This window comes from Cydia strobilella, chromosome 2 (assembly GCF_947568885.1).
Source record: "Cydia strobilella chromosome 2, ilCydStro3.1, whole genome shotgun sequence".
Classification (NCBI taxonomy): domain Eukaryota; kingdom Metazoa; phylum Arthropoda; class Insecta; order Lepidoptera; family Tortricidae; genus Cydia; species Cydia strobilella.
The window spans coordinates 5,273,925-5,290,058 of NC_086042.1; the positions used below are offsets into that span (position 1 = coordinate 5,273,925).

Consider the following 16,134-nt stretch of genomic DNA (forward strand, 5'->3'; position numbering starts at 1 on the left):
CCAGTCCTTCACTTTTATTATGTTTAAAGTGAAGGACTGGGTGTCTAGCAATATTTGATTCTATTTTTACAAAGAGAAAGTTGAAAATGGAATAAGCGTTATAATTTATAATCGATACCCCTTCAAGAGGTTAGCGCTTAAGGAACGGGTATCGAATGGGTATCAGCTTATTCGTATTATGAAGCGCTATGAAGCGCTTAAAAAGCCAAATGAAAGGGTTAAGTCAGCAACGGCTTTGCTAAGCAAAGCTTTACGAAATACCTCTTTCAAAATCCTCGAGGGGGATACCGGGTGGGTCCCTGCTCAAAACCGGGCCACTGCACTACACATACAATCTAAGACGTACTATTCCCTGGACAAAACACCGCAAACAAGTCTTGCGTCGCTTCAGAACATCGCGCGAGGAACTAGAACGTCGAACAATAAAGCGAAGAAAACATAACAGTCGTGTATTCTCAAAGGAACTTCAACGAAAAGTGTTTAAGTACCACTACAACCAAACCTCCAAGAGTGAACCTAGTTCTTAAGTAAATATACATATATTATGTATTACCCACGTGATATTATTAATGTATTATCCAAGACGTAACTAATATATATATAAATGCGTGTGTCCTTATTTAAATAACATGTTATTAGTTTATTAAAGGACTATGCGTCATAATGGTCCAAAAACCAACAGAGTTGAGAATTAGGTCATTAGATAGGTATTTCAAACCATTAAGGATGACTCACGTTAGACCGGGCCGTGTCCGGGCCGGAGCTTCCGGCGCGTACTTTTCTATGACATGACAGGTGATCACGTGATGCTTTCCATAGAAAACGAAGCGCCGGAAGCTCCGGCCCGGACACGGCCCGGTCTAACGTGAGTCATCCTTAAGCCGCACTCGCCCGGCGTTGCGCGAACATCTACCCTGCAGATACTAATATCTCAGTTCCGCAATGGAATATATTCAGCTTGGTGCCCATAGAACGAAATGAAGTTGTTGGTTTTTGGACCAAGCTCCATACAAAGTTGCCCATGGTCCTTTGGAGATGATACATAATAACCAAGTCAAGACAGCCCTTAGGTAATTTGGTTAGTGAAACCACTGTCCCGTAGGCGTAGGTAATTCGAGTGTAGTACAAACTAAGTTATCAGGCTATATAGCAATTAGCGTACAATATGGACCTCGCCTGCGAGTGCTTCAGTGCACACGGTGACCGGGAACCGTGAACTAAATCAGGCGTGAAATCGAGTCAAAGCCAAGTTGTTTCAAATTCCACCAAGTATTGATTCAAACACAGTTGGGAGAACAGCCAGTACAAAGTTTATTATTTATTTATATTCATTTATTATTTATTAATTTTTTAAGCCTATCAGAGTGCTCCTTTCATATTCGAGCGATAGAGAGATAGATAGGTATCGAAATTTCGATTTTCGATGTTCGGGGTAGATCCTTTAATCACCGCGTGTATACGGAGTAATGCCGTTTAAAAATTGTATTCTATTCGAAGTAGGAGTATTTACGAATGATACAACTTGTTATATGTTTTTTTCTATAATATATCTTTACGTTTGTTTTACGACTTGAGCAGTGATACCCGTTTCTATCGCAAAAAGAGAAATAATGGTTGGTTAGGAACAAATATCTGGGAGTCCGAGCTTTGCTCGGAAAACGTATATCCTTAAGGGGATAAGTTCGCCTTTGTACACATTTACTGTATCCTCTCTGTGTTATGTACTTGTTTTGTGCAATAAAGTGTTCACTACTACTACTACTACGTATAAAACCGAGATAAAACCTAGCTAGATCGAGCCTGGAATATTATAGACCTGTACCAATAACTTCTGAGGTTATAAGAATATTAATGTTGCTTATTTTTTATATATAGTTTCCAGACCATATACTAAACCTAAAAATAATATTTTGTGTCATCCTAGGTATTTGCTTAGGTAGAAATTTAGGTATTTCTTTTTTCAATCAGCATTCTGTAAAAAAAATATTCGAGACGAAATTCTTTGTTTCCCTGTAAAGGCAAAGTGGCTTCCGACGTACACACGCATTTTGTGTCATTTTCATCCACGGGTATAATGGCATTTAATAAATACCTAATATTGATCCTAAAACGCCTAAAAAAATATTAGAGTCGGTAAGTGAAGTGTTGTACTTTACAGAACATTGTTATATGTTATTCAAACAAATCTGTGTCAAATTCATCCACCGCTTTTATTTAAAAAAAATTTTTTTCTAATTAACACCCTGTATCTGCCACAAAAAAAAAATCATATTATTAAGTTTACGTCTACAATATTATAATACCACATTGAGACATCATTCATAATTTGGGTCATTTTGATCCACGGTTTTTTTACTATCTGGCAAAATAAAACTCAATTGAGCAAGAAGGGCGTGCGCGGGGAAGGGTACCTACGCGGGTGGGGTGCTTATTATACTTGCCGCAATATCAGCTGGCGACTGAGATCTTAATACTATCTCCTTTACCCTTGTTAAGACCAACCAAGAGATGGCATTATGAGCTGTCTCGCCACTTAGTTTTGCGATACAGTGTATTTATTTCATTCGGAGGCATAATTACATTGTCTTATCAATCTTACCGTAGTAGGCATATAAATATAATTAAAAATAAACTGTAGGCTGCACTCCTCATACTGACCAACATTTGTGACGTTCCTAATCAAAAGGTACCACTTTCTCTGACAGGTTATTTGTATAAAGATATAATCAAATTTCGTCTTTATGGTAAACGACAAAGTGGTACCTACCTTTTGATTGAGAATGTCACATCAGCGACTTAAAAATTACTTTTGTTTCGATTTTTAGTAGACTTTTTAAGTTTATTTTAAGACGCAATTTATTGTGATTTTTGTTATGTTTAAGCGTGGCAAGCAACATTAATTACATTGATGATGATGTTCATTAAATACAATATTTTTTCATACTATACTGAACTGTCACCCTATACGTGAGAATGAACAGCGCCCTCTTGACAATGATCATATATTACTGGTCAGGCTTTAATATGTGTCATAATTTAGTAAAGTCCCCTTTGTGGATTCTAAGTTTCCGAGTTACAGCAGTTTAGTGAAAGCGTTTTTTTTTTTAAATATAAATTAAGGGTTGAATAAAGAGGAAAGAAAATTTGATTATTTTTGCGCTACGACGCACGGTTTAGGAGATACAGCCCTATAAAGTTTTTTTTATTGTTTTTTTCTTTTTTTCTTTTTTACATTGTGTTTTTTGTATATTACTTTGGGGTTTCATAAAGGGGAACGAAAATTTAATTATTTTTGCGCTACGACGCATGGTTTAGGAGATCAAGCCCTATAAAAAAAAACGTTTTTTTTGCGTTTTTTTTGTATAAATTAATGGTTACATAAAGGGGACCGAAAAGTTGATTATTTTTGCGCTACGACGCACGGTTTAGGAGATACAGCCCTATATAGATTTTTTTCTTTTTCTTTTTTACATTTTTAAATCTTAATTAAGGGCTTCTTAAGGGGAACGAAAATTTGATTATTTTTCGCTACCATGCACGGTTTAGGAGATACATCCCTAAAGTTTTTTTTGTTGTTTTTTTTTTCTTTTTTTTGTCATTGCGTTTTTTGTTATTACTTTGGGGTTTCATAAAAGGGAACGAAAATTTTATTATTTTTGCGCTACGACGCACGGTTTAGGAGATACAGCCCTAAAATGATTTTTTTCTCTTTTTCTTTTTTGCGTTTTTAAATCTTAATTAGGGGCTTCTTAAAGGGGAACGGATATTGATTATTTTTGCGATACGATACACGGTTTAGGAGATACAGCCCTATAAAGTTTTTTTGTTATTATTTTTTTCTTTCTTTTTCTTGTACGAAAATTTTATTATTTTTGCGCTACGACGCATGGTTTAGGAGATACAGCCCTATAAAGATTTTTTTTTTAATTTTGCGTTTTTTTAAATATCAATTATGGGTTGCATAAAGGGGAACGAAAATTTTATTGTTTTTGCGGTACCACGCACGGTTTAGGAGATACAGCTCTATAAAGTTTTTTTTCCTGGTTTTTTTTTGTTTTTTTTTTAAGTATTAATTACGGGTTACTTAAAGGGGTTTTTTAAAATTATTTTTGCGCTACGACGCATGGTTTAAGAGATACAGCCCTATAATGATTTTTTTTTTAATTTTGCGTTTTTTTAAATATAAATTATGGGTTGCATAAAGGGGAACGAAAATTTTATTATTTTTGCGCTACGACGCATGGTTTAGGAGATACAGCCCTATAAAGATTTTTTTATTGTTTTTTTTTCTTTTTTTCTTTTTTACATTGTGTTTTTTGTATATTACTTTGGGGTTTCATAAAGGGGAACGAAAATTTTATTATTTTTGCGCTACGACACATGGTTTAGAAGATACAGCCCTATAAAGATTTTTTTTTTAAATTTTGCGTTTTTTTAAATATAAATTATGGGTTGCATAAAGGGGAACGAAAATTTTATTGTTTTTGCGGTACCACGCACGGTTTAGGAGATACAGCTCTATAAAGTTTTGTTTCCTGGTTTTTTTGTTTTTTTTTTTTAAGTATTAATTACGGGTTTCTTAAAGGGGTTTTTTAAATTATTTTTGCGCTACGACGCATGGTTTAAGAGATACAGCCCTATAATGTTTTTTTTTTTTTAAATTTTGCGTTTTTTTTAAATATAAATTATGGGTTGCATAAAGGGGAACGAAAATTTTATTATTTTTGCGCTACGACGCATGGTTTAGGAGATACAGCCCTATAAAGATTTATTTTCTAAATTTTGCGTTTTTTTTTAAATATAAATTATGGGTTGCATAAAGGGGAACGTAAATTTTATTATTTTTGCGCCACCACGCACGGTTTAGGAGATATTATATCTATATACATATATAGCTATAATAGCTCTATAAAGTTTTTTTTCCTGGTTTTTTTTTAAGTTTTAATTAAGGGTTTCTTAAAGGGGAACGAAAATTTGATTATTTTTGTGCTACGATGCACGGTTTAGGAGATGCAGCCCTATAAAGATTTTTTTTGTTGTTTTTTTTTTCATTGTGTTTTTTGTATATTATATTGGGGTTCCGTAAAGGGGAACGAAAATTTTGTTCTTTTTGCGCTACCACGCACGGTTTAGGAGATATAGCTCTATAAAGATTTTTTCCTGTTTTTTTTTGTTTTTTTTTAAGTATTAATTAAGGGATCCTTAAAGGGGAACGAAAAATTGATTATTTTTGCGCTACGATGCACGATTTAGGAGATGCAGCCCTATAAAGTTTTTTTTTTTTGTTTTTTTTTTTTTTATTGTGTTTTTTGTATATTAGTTTGGGGTTCCACAAAGGGGAACGAAAATTTGATTATTTTTGCGCTACGACGGTTTAGGAGATACAGCCCTATAAAGTTTTTTTTGTTTTTTTTTTCATTGTGTTTTTTGTATATTACTTTGGGGTTCCACAAAGGGGAACGAAAATTTTATTATTTTTGCGCTACGACGCACGGTTTAGGAGATACAGCCCTAAAATGATTTTTTTTCCTCTTTTTCTTTTTTGCGTTTTTCAATCTTAATTAGGGGCTTCTTAAAGGGGAGCGAAAATTTGATTATTTTTGCGCTACGATGCACGATATAGGAGATACAGCTAATACAGCCCTAGAAAGATTTTGTTTCTTTTTTTTTCATTGTATTTTTCATGTATTACTTTTGGGTTATATAAAGGGGAACGAAAATTTTATTATTTTTGCGCTACGACGCATGGTTTAGGAGATACAGTCCTATATATTTTTTTACAATGCATGTGCTCGAAAAGTGCGTTTCCTACGGAGCCATATCGTGCGGAAAGTACTGCTTTTCCGCACTAGTGCTTTTTGTTTTTAATTTTTTTTTACAGTACATATGGTGCTACTTTCTCGCACTAGTGCGGAAAAGAGCACTTACCGTGCATATGTCGAAAGTTTAAAGGGCCATATGTACTGTAAAACGTACGATACACGTGCGAATAGGTAATTCGCAACTCGTGTCGATTTAAAACACTCCTTTTAATAATTAAACTTATTTGCCATGACGTTTTTTTATTTACTCGCACAATGCATAGTAAAACATTGTATGATACACGTGCGTAAAGATGATTTCCGCACTTGTTGCATAAATAGCATTTTTTTTTATCAAAGAATGAAAGAAAGTCACGGTATTAATAACCAAATTTTACTTTAGTGGTACCTTTTCCCTATCACTGTCACAAATGTATGTGGCGTTCACGTAAACGCGATATTTTTAAGATTTCCCTGCGCAATGTTGCCAGCTCGCTCGCAAATCAAACATGTACTTACAGTTCTTTTGCATAATGGTGACATTGTACAATATCTATGAGTTTTAAATAGGTAAAAGATAATTGGCCGCATTCTTTGCTTGCTTGTTGCTTGTTGTTGTGTTGTTTGCGTAACTTCTTTGAATAAGTTGCGTTAATTTGGCGCACAGGCGAAGTAAACATGCGTTGCGTACGGCAAGGTCACGCCGCGGCCCCACCCTGCACGGCCTCCGTTGCCCATTCAGACCGCCCGCTAGCTTCGTTTGAACGCAAATAATATTTTTGTAATATTTGTTTATGCAGTGGATGCAAGTGACACAAATTCATACATCTTATTTATCCCGCATTTCAAATTAATAAGATGTAAACTCTAACATCTTTAATATTCTTTTGTAACGGTGACAGCCTGTTACAACGAAATCATCAAATATCTTATGAAGCTATGCCTTAATAAGACACAAAATCATTTAATGGACCTATTTAAACGATTAAATTCGACCTAAGTAATTTTTTTTAACTCTAATTTTTTTTTGTGTCATTTAGAATATTATGACATAGTATCAGATTGCAGTGGACGTAATTGACACAAACTATGTTTTCACACTAAAAACACTATCCTAAATGCAACACAGTTACATGTTTTCTCTCGAATATTTTTTTCTCCAAGATAATTCAAAATAAAAAATAATTACCACAAAATAACAAATTACTAGAAAAGCAAATTATATATATGACACAAAACAAAATGTAAGATTTACATCTTAACAAAGTATTCATAAGCGAAAACAGAATTGACTTTAATATTTTTATAACCTAGGGGTCAAAATATAGCCAGCGGTACAGGTCTATTAACTGAATGCGCGAGATAAGCACAATACCTATTACGAAGTGACGGTACTGATTACACATTACTTTAGTACCTATACTGTGCCCGGGGGTTGAAAACAAAGCGGGCCCATGATTTCAACAATTAGATCAAAAAGTTACGACTGCTTTCGGTACGTTGCGCTTTTCATTGAATGTATTTTGCAAGGAATAGAAAATTCACATTGTATAAAACACTTCGGTAATTCAATAAGTTGCTACGTTAACTGATTTTATTTGGTGGAGTGTTCACTTGACACTCTCTTTTGAATTAAATTACACTTAATTATCTTCCTTTTGATCTGATCGCAGATCGGAAGGAAGACGATGAGGTACATCCTGCTGGACGTTTTATCTTGATTAGGTTTATCATTAAAAAAAGGTTAGAACGCCATTTGCAGACAATTTAAAGCATTTTTAAGTACCCAATTAGACTCAAATATTCGTTTTATATCGTCACATACCTATACAAAAAAGATTTTTCGAAAATCAAAGCGAAAATCGACAACAGTATTTGACATTAAGGAGTTAATTTGGTAGGTATTTCAAATCCAAGAGTCTTTACAGCAGAAATTAGGATCGAGTTCTCGATTCTCCGGACACACATTTCCTTTCTTTTACGACTTGTTTAATTATTAAAGATTATACCTCTCATCATCATCATCATCTCAAATTAATATTCTTTTTTATTTACCAAAATTAACTTTTTGCTTATCGTACCTATATAACATTAACGATGAATACTTGCTGTCGCCATGCCGTTTTGGCAACACCACGACGTCGATCGTGACGTGACGACACTACGTGATGTACAGCGACCCAGTGGACCCGGGTATGTCTTTAAACTACGTCCAAAGGAGAGGTATGGGCACTGTGAATGTCATCTCGCTTTGTGTGGTAGGGCACAGTACAGCGGATGTCATTCCAGATTTAGAGCAGAGCCCGACTGGGGAAGTACTTCCACCTTACAGACAGCCGCAGCCAAATAACACTAGACCCTACTCATAGTGTTGTGTTCCTGCCGGTTAGTAAGGTTGCCAGAGCTCAACGAGGGTGCTGAGTGTTAGGGTCGGCAAAGCGCATGTAACTCCTCTGGAATTGCAGGCATAGGCTACGAAAACTGCTTAACATCAGGCGGGCCGTATGCTTGTTTGCCACCGACGTAGTATAAAAAAAAGCGAGCTGCACGTAATTATTATTATTTTCTAAATAATATATTTATATGTATGCACTGACCTATGCTCTGACTGACCCAGATGCCGAGCATGTCGAGCTGCAGAAGCCGGTGGTAGAGCTGCTCGCCACGCGCGTGGTTCATGAAGAGATGGTAGAGGAAGGAGCCGCACCAGGGCGCCAGCGCGCCCAGCAGATGGCACAGCGACAGGAACCAGGCGCCGCTGCCGCCGCCCCACGGCAGCAGCCCTGGGAGCACCGCCAGGATGTACACCAGGGATACGCCTGTCACAACGGAAAGACAATACGGTTACTTTGTCCCAAAAAAAAAGGCTAACCTTAGTTAAGATAATCTTCAAACTTAGAGATTTTAACTGAGTTTGGCTGATAACGACGATAACATAAACATAATTTATTCAAATCACGTATTATGCAATTTATGTAAACATTCATGTAAAAACAAAGACTATATACCTATAATAGTGACGGTTTACATGGGCCTGAACTAGGATTCCCTGTTTTTCAGGCGATCACTTTAATTAAAATAAAAACTTATTACAAAAAAAAAGAAAACCGACTTCAAAAAAGATAAAACAAAATATTATCCTTTTTAGGGTTCCGTGCCCAAAGGGTAAAAACGGGACCCTATTACTAAGACTCCGCTGTCCGTCTGTCCGTCTGTCCGTCCGTCCGTCCGTCTGTCCGCCTGTCTGTCTGTCACAAGGCTGTATCTCATGAACCGTGATAGCTAGACAGTTGAAATTTTCACAGATGATGTATTTCTGTTGCCGCTATAACAACAAATACTAAAAACAGAATAATATAAATATTTAAATGGGGCTCCCATACAACAAACGTGATTTTTTGCTGTTTTTTTCCGTAATGGTACGGAACCCTTCGTGCGCGAGTCCGACTCGCACTTGGCCGGTTTTTTTAAGTATGCTTATGCGTTACCAACTGATATGTTTGAAAGCGAAGGTACGACTTCAGGATCCTTGGAACGATTTCAAGAATTGGTTATGTTTAAAATGAGCATGAAATGTATTTTGAAAACATAATTTAATTTCATTATAAAAGTGTTTTTATTTATTTTCCAATTCTTACAATGAGGTTTTAATTATTTATATGTATGATATTGAACTTTCGATGAGCAACATCGGACGATTTTCTAAAATATTCTGTACACATTGGTTTTACGAGTAAAGGATGACTCACGATAGACCGGGCCGTGACCGGGCCGGAGCTTCCGGCGCTTCGTTTTCTATGGAAAGCATCACGTGATCACCTGTCATGTCATAGAAAAGTAAGAGCCGGAAGCTCCGGCCCTGTCACGGCCCGGTCTAACGTAAGGTTGACAAGGATGAAATACCAGCGGTTAAAAACCTTACGGGCAGCATGAGAGAATAATACAGTTCCTAAAACAAGGGAAAGCCCTTGTCATTCGAAAAGCCTAAAATATTACTGACCCCTAAACCACAGAACAAACCTAAACCTTTATTTTAACAGTCCTTTGAAATCTCGTGTTAGGATTTAATTTAGCTTGCTAGAGGTAGATGACAAAGTGACATACGAGTTAGATCCCTGTTGCTAAATCAATTCATGTTAAACTAAAAATCATCATCATCATCATCTCAGCCGAAAGACGTCCACTGCTGGACAAAGGCCCCCACCAAGGATCTCCACAGCGAACGGTCATTCGCTGCCCTCAACCAACGGTTTCCCGCGACTTTAACCAGATCGTCGGTCCATTTAGTCTGGGGCCTTCCCACACTGCATCTTCCGGTACGTGGTCGCCACTCGAGAACCTTTCTGCCCCATCGGCCATCGGTTCTGCGAGCAATGTGGCCCACCCACTGCTACTTAAGCTATGTCGACAACTTTAGTTCTCCTGCGGATCTCCTCATTACTAATTCGATCACGCAGGAAAACAGCATTACTCTTTGAGTGGCCTTGAGCCTTCTTATGAGGCCCATTGTGAGCGATCACGTTACTCTGCCGTACGTCATCACTGGCAACATACACTGGTTGAAGACTGTCTTCAGACACTGCGGTATTTTGGACGAGAAGATGTTACGTAGCTTCCCAAACGCTGCCCACCCAAGTTGGGTTCGACGAGCTCTTTCTTAAAGTTGGACTTACCTAACTGGACTGTTTGTCCCAGGTATTCGTAGATTCTCCAACTTTCAAAGGAGTGGGTACAACATGGGACTTCGACATAATTTTCGTCTTCTCCATGTTCATCCTTAGACCCACTTGTTGAGAGACTCTACCTGAGGTCGTTGAGCATTTTGCCGAGGTCTTCCAGAGTCTCAGCCATGACAACGATAACATCGGCAAAGCAGAGGTTGGTGATGTATTCGCCGTTGATATTAATGCCAAGTCCGTTCCAGTCCACGAGCTTGAAAGCATCTTCCAGAGCAGACGTTAACAATTTGGGGGATATTATGATATGCCCTAAACTATAAACTAAAAATATCGTAATCTTATTAATGATCGTAAATGTGCTCGCCTCAAACGCAGTCTATTGACCCCACGAGGGGTGCGATTCCGGTCGGTCACGCAATACGTTCGCGTGCGCCAAAATAAAGCGAAATCCCTCCGACACCCCAACCAAACAAACCAAACCGAAGGTGAAGTATTTATAATTCACTTTTCGCGCTTTTCTGTAATCTATATATGAACAGTTTCTGGCGAGTTTTCCCCGTACCCTTGTCAAGCTCCCACATTGTCGGGGCAACGACGGCGGATAAGTGCCGGTCGCGGATTGAGGTTAAGGGTTCATTCATATGCATCCGGGCAAATTTAAAAAGTTGGGGTCCTTGTATTTCGATTATGTGAGCTCTTTTCTGGTATAACTTGACTTGAGCCGTAAGAACCATACATAATACGAGGTTACAGCGATACTGGATTGCCTGTGGTGAAGTGGTTGGCTAGCATAGCGAGTGCCTTGGGTCTCGAAGCTGGGGTGCATGAGGCTATTACCGAGCGCGCCCTCCGCTGCGAGAGCCCGGCGAGTCCCGCCCTTTTGTAAATAGGGAAATGAATAGGATCGGTAATTTCGTCCTGCTATCATTAATTTAGTTGAACATGAACTTTATCAATAGCCAAAGTCGAACAGTCATTACAGTTGCACCTTATAATTAAATTTAAAACAAGAAATATTCATAAATAAATGACTATTCCTGTATATTCTGTATGTTTTTATCTTGAAGAGGCTACAATACGTAAATAAGTGTTTAGACTAAAGTAAATTATTCTAAAGAAAACCCTTCGGTATTTTCCTACATCAGTAGGTTACAATGAACTTGAAAGGAAAAAATCTAATTTTCCCCAAAATAATTGAAAAAACCTAGAACTTGAAGGTACTTCTGCCGGATATTTACTGGTTATTTAATTAAAACGCTTCGCTTCTTATTTAAGTTCTTGTAGGAATAATTTTTAAGAAAACAAAAACCGACTTCAATGGGATCCCCCATTGGGGGATGCCGGTGCAAGATTATTGTTGATGGTGCACTCTTAGATTCCAGACAATACAATGAAAAAGACAGCATCTTTTGCCTAATTATGTAGAAAAGGAGGTAAAACCACTCACTTTTCTAGTAGCATTTCGTTTCTGTCAGAATCGAAGTTCTAACCTAACCCACTTTTCTAGTAGCATTTGGTTTCTGTAAGGGTCGCTGTTCAACCGAACCCACTTTTCTAGTAGCATTCCCAGGTCCCAGACCCAGATCCGAACCCACACCCGGGTCTGGGTTCGGATCCGGGTCCTGGGCCGGGTCCGGGTCTTAGTCCGGGTCCAGGTTCAAGTTCAGGCCAGGACCACGTCCGACTCCGAGTCCGGGGCTGGTTCCAGGTGCAAGTTTGGATCCGGGTCCGTAACGAAGGAGACAAATCGTCAAACGTGAACTATGTGTCGTTAAAGAGTTCAATTCTGATCATCATCACCATCAGCAGTTCCACTTCATCAAATGTCGCTTTTTTAAATGTAAATGCTGGATTTGTTGATGACAATACAAAAATCACTATATGTATGCCTTTTACATTTGAGGAGTTCCCTCGATTCCTCATGGATCCCATCATCAAACTCGAGCTTGACAAAAATGTGTCTTGAAAACTTAACTTGCTTAACAAACATAACGAAGAGGACAAATCGCCAAACGTGAACTATGCGTCATTAAAGAATTCCATTCTGATCATCATCAGCAGTTACAGTTCATCAAATGTCAATTTTTTAAATGAGAATGCTTGATTTGTTGATGAAAAGGCTAAAACCACTATACATATGTATGCCTTTAATATTTGAAGATTTCCATTTATTTCTCATGGATCCCATAATCAGAACTGCGTTTTGACTGAAACGAGACCAATCTGTATGTATATACTTACAATCAAAAAAAGAATTTTCATAATCGGTCCAGAAATGTCAGAGATATGGAGTAACAAACATTAAAAAAAAACAACCGAATTGATAACCTCATCCTTTTGAGATTTGGAAGTCGATTAAAAAAATGCTTCTAAACCAACAAAAAATAAAAAGGTACCTAAATATTTTGTAGTATTTCGCAGTGATAGTTTTGTTTGTTTTGCAAATTTTACTTATAATGTAACTAACTTGTAATGTAAGACACAAGTCTGCGCGTTTTCCGCCAAAAAAACCCCATTTGTCACGGCGCCAAAGTTTTAGGGCATTCCCCTTACCACCGCTAAAAGTATCGGGATACTTGGTGTCGACATTACGAACGAAGTCCAGTTTCGTAGTCATCTGGAACAAAAAGCCAAATTGGCCTCCAAAAAGCTTGGGGTGGTTAACAGAGCCAGACAGTACTTCACACCGGGTCACCTGCTTTTGTTATATAAAGCGCAGGTTCGACCCCATATGGAGTACTGTTCTCATCTCTGGTCTGGCGCTCCACAATACCAGCTCCTTCCCCTTGACTCCATCCAACGGCGGGCAGTTCGTATTGTCGGCAATCCCGAACTTACTGACGGCTTAGAACCTCTTAGTCTTCGGAGAGACGTTGGCTCTCTTTGCATATTCTACCGTCTGTACAATGGGGAATGTTCCGAGGAACTGTTTGATCTGGTGCCATCGTCTCGTTTCTATCACCGCACCTCCCGCCAAAGGAGCAAAGCTCATCCTCACTTCTTAGACACATGGCATACCAAGAATAAGCAGCATCTCGCTCGTTTCTTCCCAGAACGTGCAGAATGTGGAATGGGTTGCCTCCTGAGGTATTTCCTTTGTGCTACGACATGGGATTCTTCAAGAAGCGGGTATTTAGGGTTCTCAAGGGTCGGCAATGCTTAAGTGGCTCCTGTGATGTTGCTTATGTCCATGGGCGACGATGACTGCTTCCCATCAGGCGGCTCGTCTGCTCGTTTGCTATCACATAAAAATAAAAATAAACTTGCGCATTATGTTCCTACATACATAGCAAAAACTTTTACGGAATTATACTGCTTATTGCAAAACGTTTAAATGCTAAAATTGTATAAACGTTGACGTCATTTATGTCACTAGCTTTCAGATAACCTACTAAGTTTTAATAGCGAATGTTCGCCTTCCTTGGTAATGACTGCACTCGAAAACACCTGCGTAAAACCCTGGCCAATGCAAATGCGACTGTGACTACGAAAACACAAAACACAAAATTAATATAACCTGCGTCCTGCCAATATTATTGAGGGGAAGAGTTGACACGGAGCAGGGAAACTTTATTTACGTGAATCGTTATTTGAAGTTGACTCACAGGAAGCGATTAAGTGCTTGGCGACACGAGCGAAGTAAGGGGTAGGGAATTTGAAATTCCAATTAATAAGATAAAACTAACAGTAACAGAAATACTAAATATTTTTGTTAAAACATTTGTCACATGTTGCTCTTGTTTTTTCCTCACTTTTGCGTCAAAATTTGGTGTAGACTACGACAGTTATTTTTTTATGTACATTAAGCAAACACAACTTGTCACCTGCGGGACTCGTTCTTCTATTTATAAAATCTAGGTCTGGCGGATCGCATGGTAGGGAAACACAGTTTAGGGAGCAGACAAATATCACATTCAAAGCCAGCGACCCGCTAGGCGGGTTCTCAATTCGACTAGGCGCCTTTCGCTATAAATTGGAAAACACGTGTAACGCTCGTAGTACGTAGATCGCGCAACGTGAAATTTGACTCTCATCGATAACATTAAAATATTTTTACGGTTTAGACTCACGTATTTTTATTCACTTGCGCGACATGTTTTGAAGAGCCGCGTTGCACGCTGCTCGCGCGCCGCGCCGAGAAAAGCGGTTGGGGGAGGTCTTGCGCTTTTGTTGTAGGCGGGTATGGTGTGTTTGCGTTTGGGTCACCTAACACTTGTAGCGACAAACAGCACGAACTCACTATGTCCACTACACTGTCACAACCCTCACTGGCATTCTGCTGAAGAACCAAAGGCTTAATGCTGGCGGCACAGCCCAGCCGCTATTCCGATTGAAATTAGGGCGCTGCCAAATCTCGATCTCTTCACGTTTTTTACGTAGTAACAACAAACTAAATTATAGTATGTTCTACTAATGTGCTTGAAATAGGACGACCAAATACCGGGTATCAAATACAAGTGTGGATTCTGCCCGGGAATAATCCCGACATAAGTGTATAGGTATATTAGGAAGATTCAATTATCCTAAGGTTTTCCTAACAAACCAAATAAAACTGAGTTACTATTTAATGTTTAATGTACGCCATCTCCAATTCATTATGAAATACTTCTTGAAAATCTCAAGAATCTTCATCAAATCAAAATTAATTTAGCATTCAAAAAAATCCAGGAACAAGGTTCAGCTCCCACGGCATGTTCACGACACGAAATGTTGTACCTCTAACTGTTGTACGATGCTAGCGTCAAACACGACACGAAGTTTAGTGTCGTACCTGTAGTTCGACGTAGGTAATGATGCGAGATATTTCACCCGCGAGACTGCAATAATAATAATTCAATTACGGTTGACGCGAAGTCACCGCAAAAACTGGGTTAATCTGCTTCATACGTAGGTTAACGTAGGTAAACACTGAAGTCTTGTGTGAAAAATAGATATCATGGTTAGGTTGGTTCTATCAAAAAAATCAAAAAAAAAATCAAAATATTTTTATTCGGTAGCTTAAAAAACACAAATTACAATATCTGCGCTGGTGCCTCTTTTTAAGTGAGAAAACACTTGTGCTAAGAGAGCACCGCTCTTCCACGCGGTTAGTTAACAGTTATCTTAGAAGTATATAAAGTATATTTAACTACATTTTTTTTTTAACATTAACAAAACAACTAAACATGATTTCAATGTAATTATACTACTATAGGGTACTTAATATAGAAAAGATGTGTGTGTGTGTGTGTGTGTGTGTGTGTGTGTGTGTGTGTGTGTGTGTGTGTGTTTGTGTGTTTGTGTGTTTGTTTGTTTGGGTCTGTACTAATGTTCGCTATACTTATTTTGAATTAAGTTTTCTATGTCGTTGTAGCTTTTAGTTTGTAACCATTTAGTTAACCTACTTTTACACTCGTATGTAGTGCAGGAATAAATGTCAATGTGTTTGTTCTATAAATCCATTGTTTGCATTTTAAGTATAATTTCGTATGTGCTGTTGCAGTTAGATAAAAAAATACCCGTTTGAACGCTGTCAACGCCAAACGTCATGAACTACCGTACATTCAACGCCATGATGAATTAACTGCAGCATAATACAAAACTTGGAATAACAAAGTTTATTTCCATTATATAAAATTAGAATATATTAACAAAGATTTTGAAGTTTTAACTAT

The 16,134-nt window shown here is 37.9% G+C and overlaps 1 protein-coding gene across 1 annotated transcript in view; it reads right to left on the minus strand.

Annotated features, from left to right (window-relative positions):
- The window catches only part of LOC134751099 (progestin and adipoQ receptor family member 4), a 94,654-nt gene that overhangs the window by 50,818 nt on the left and 27,702 nt on the right, over window positions 1-16,134 (minus strand). Inside the window, exon 2 of the mRNA XM_063686447.1 lies at window positions 8,399-8,620. Coding sequence (XP_063542517.1) covers window positions 8,399-8,620 — 222 coding nt within the window. The remainder of the gene's footprint in view (window positions 1-8,398; window positions 8,621-16,134) is intronic.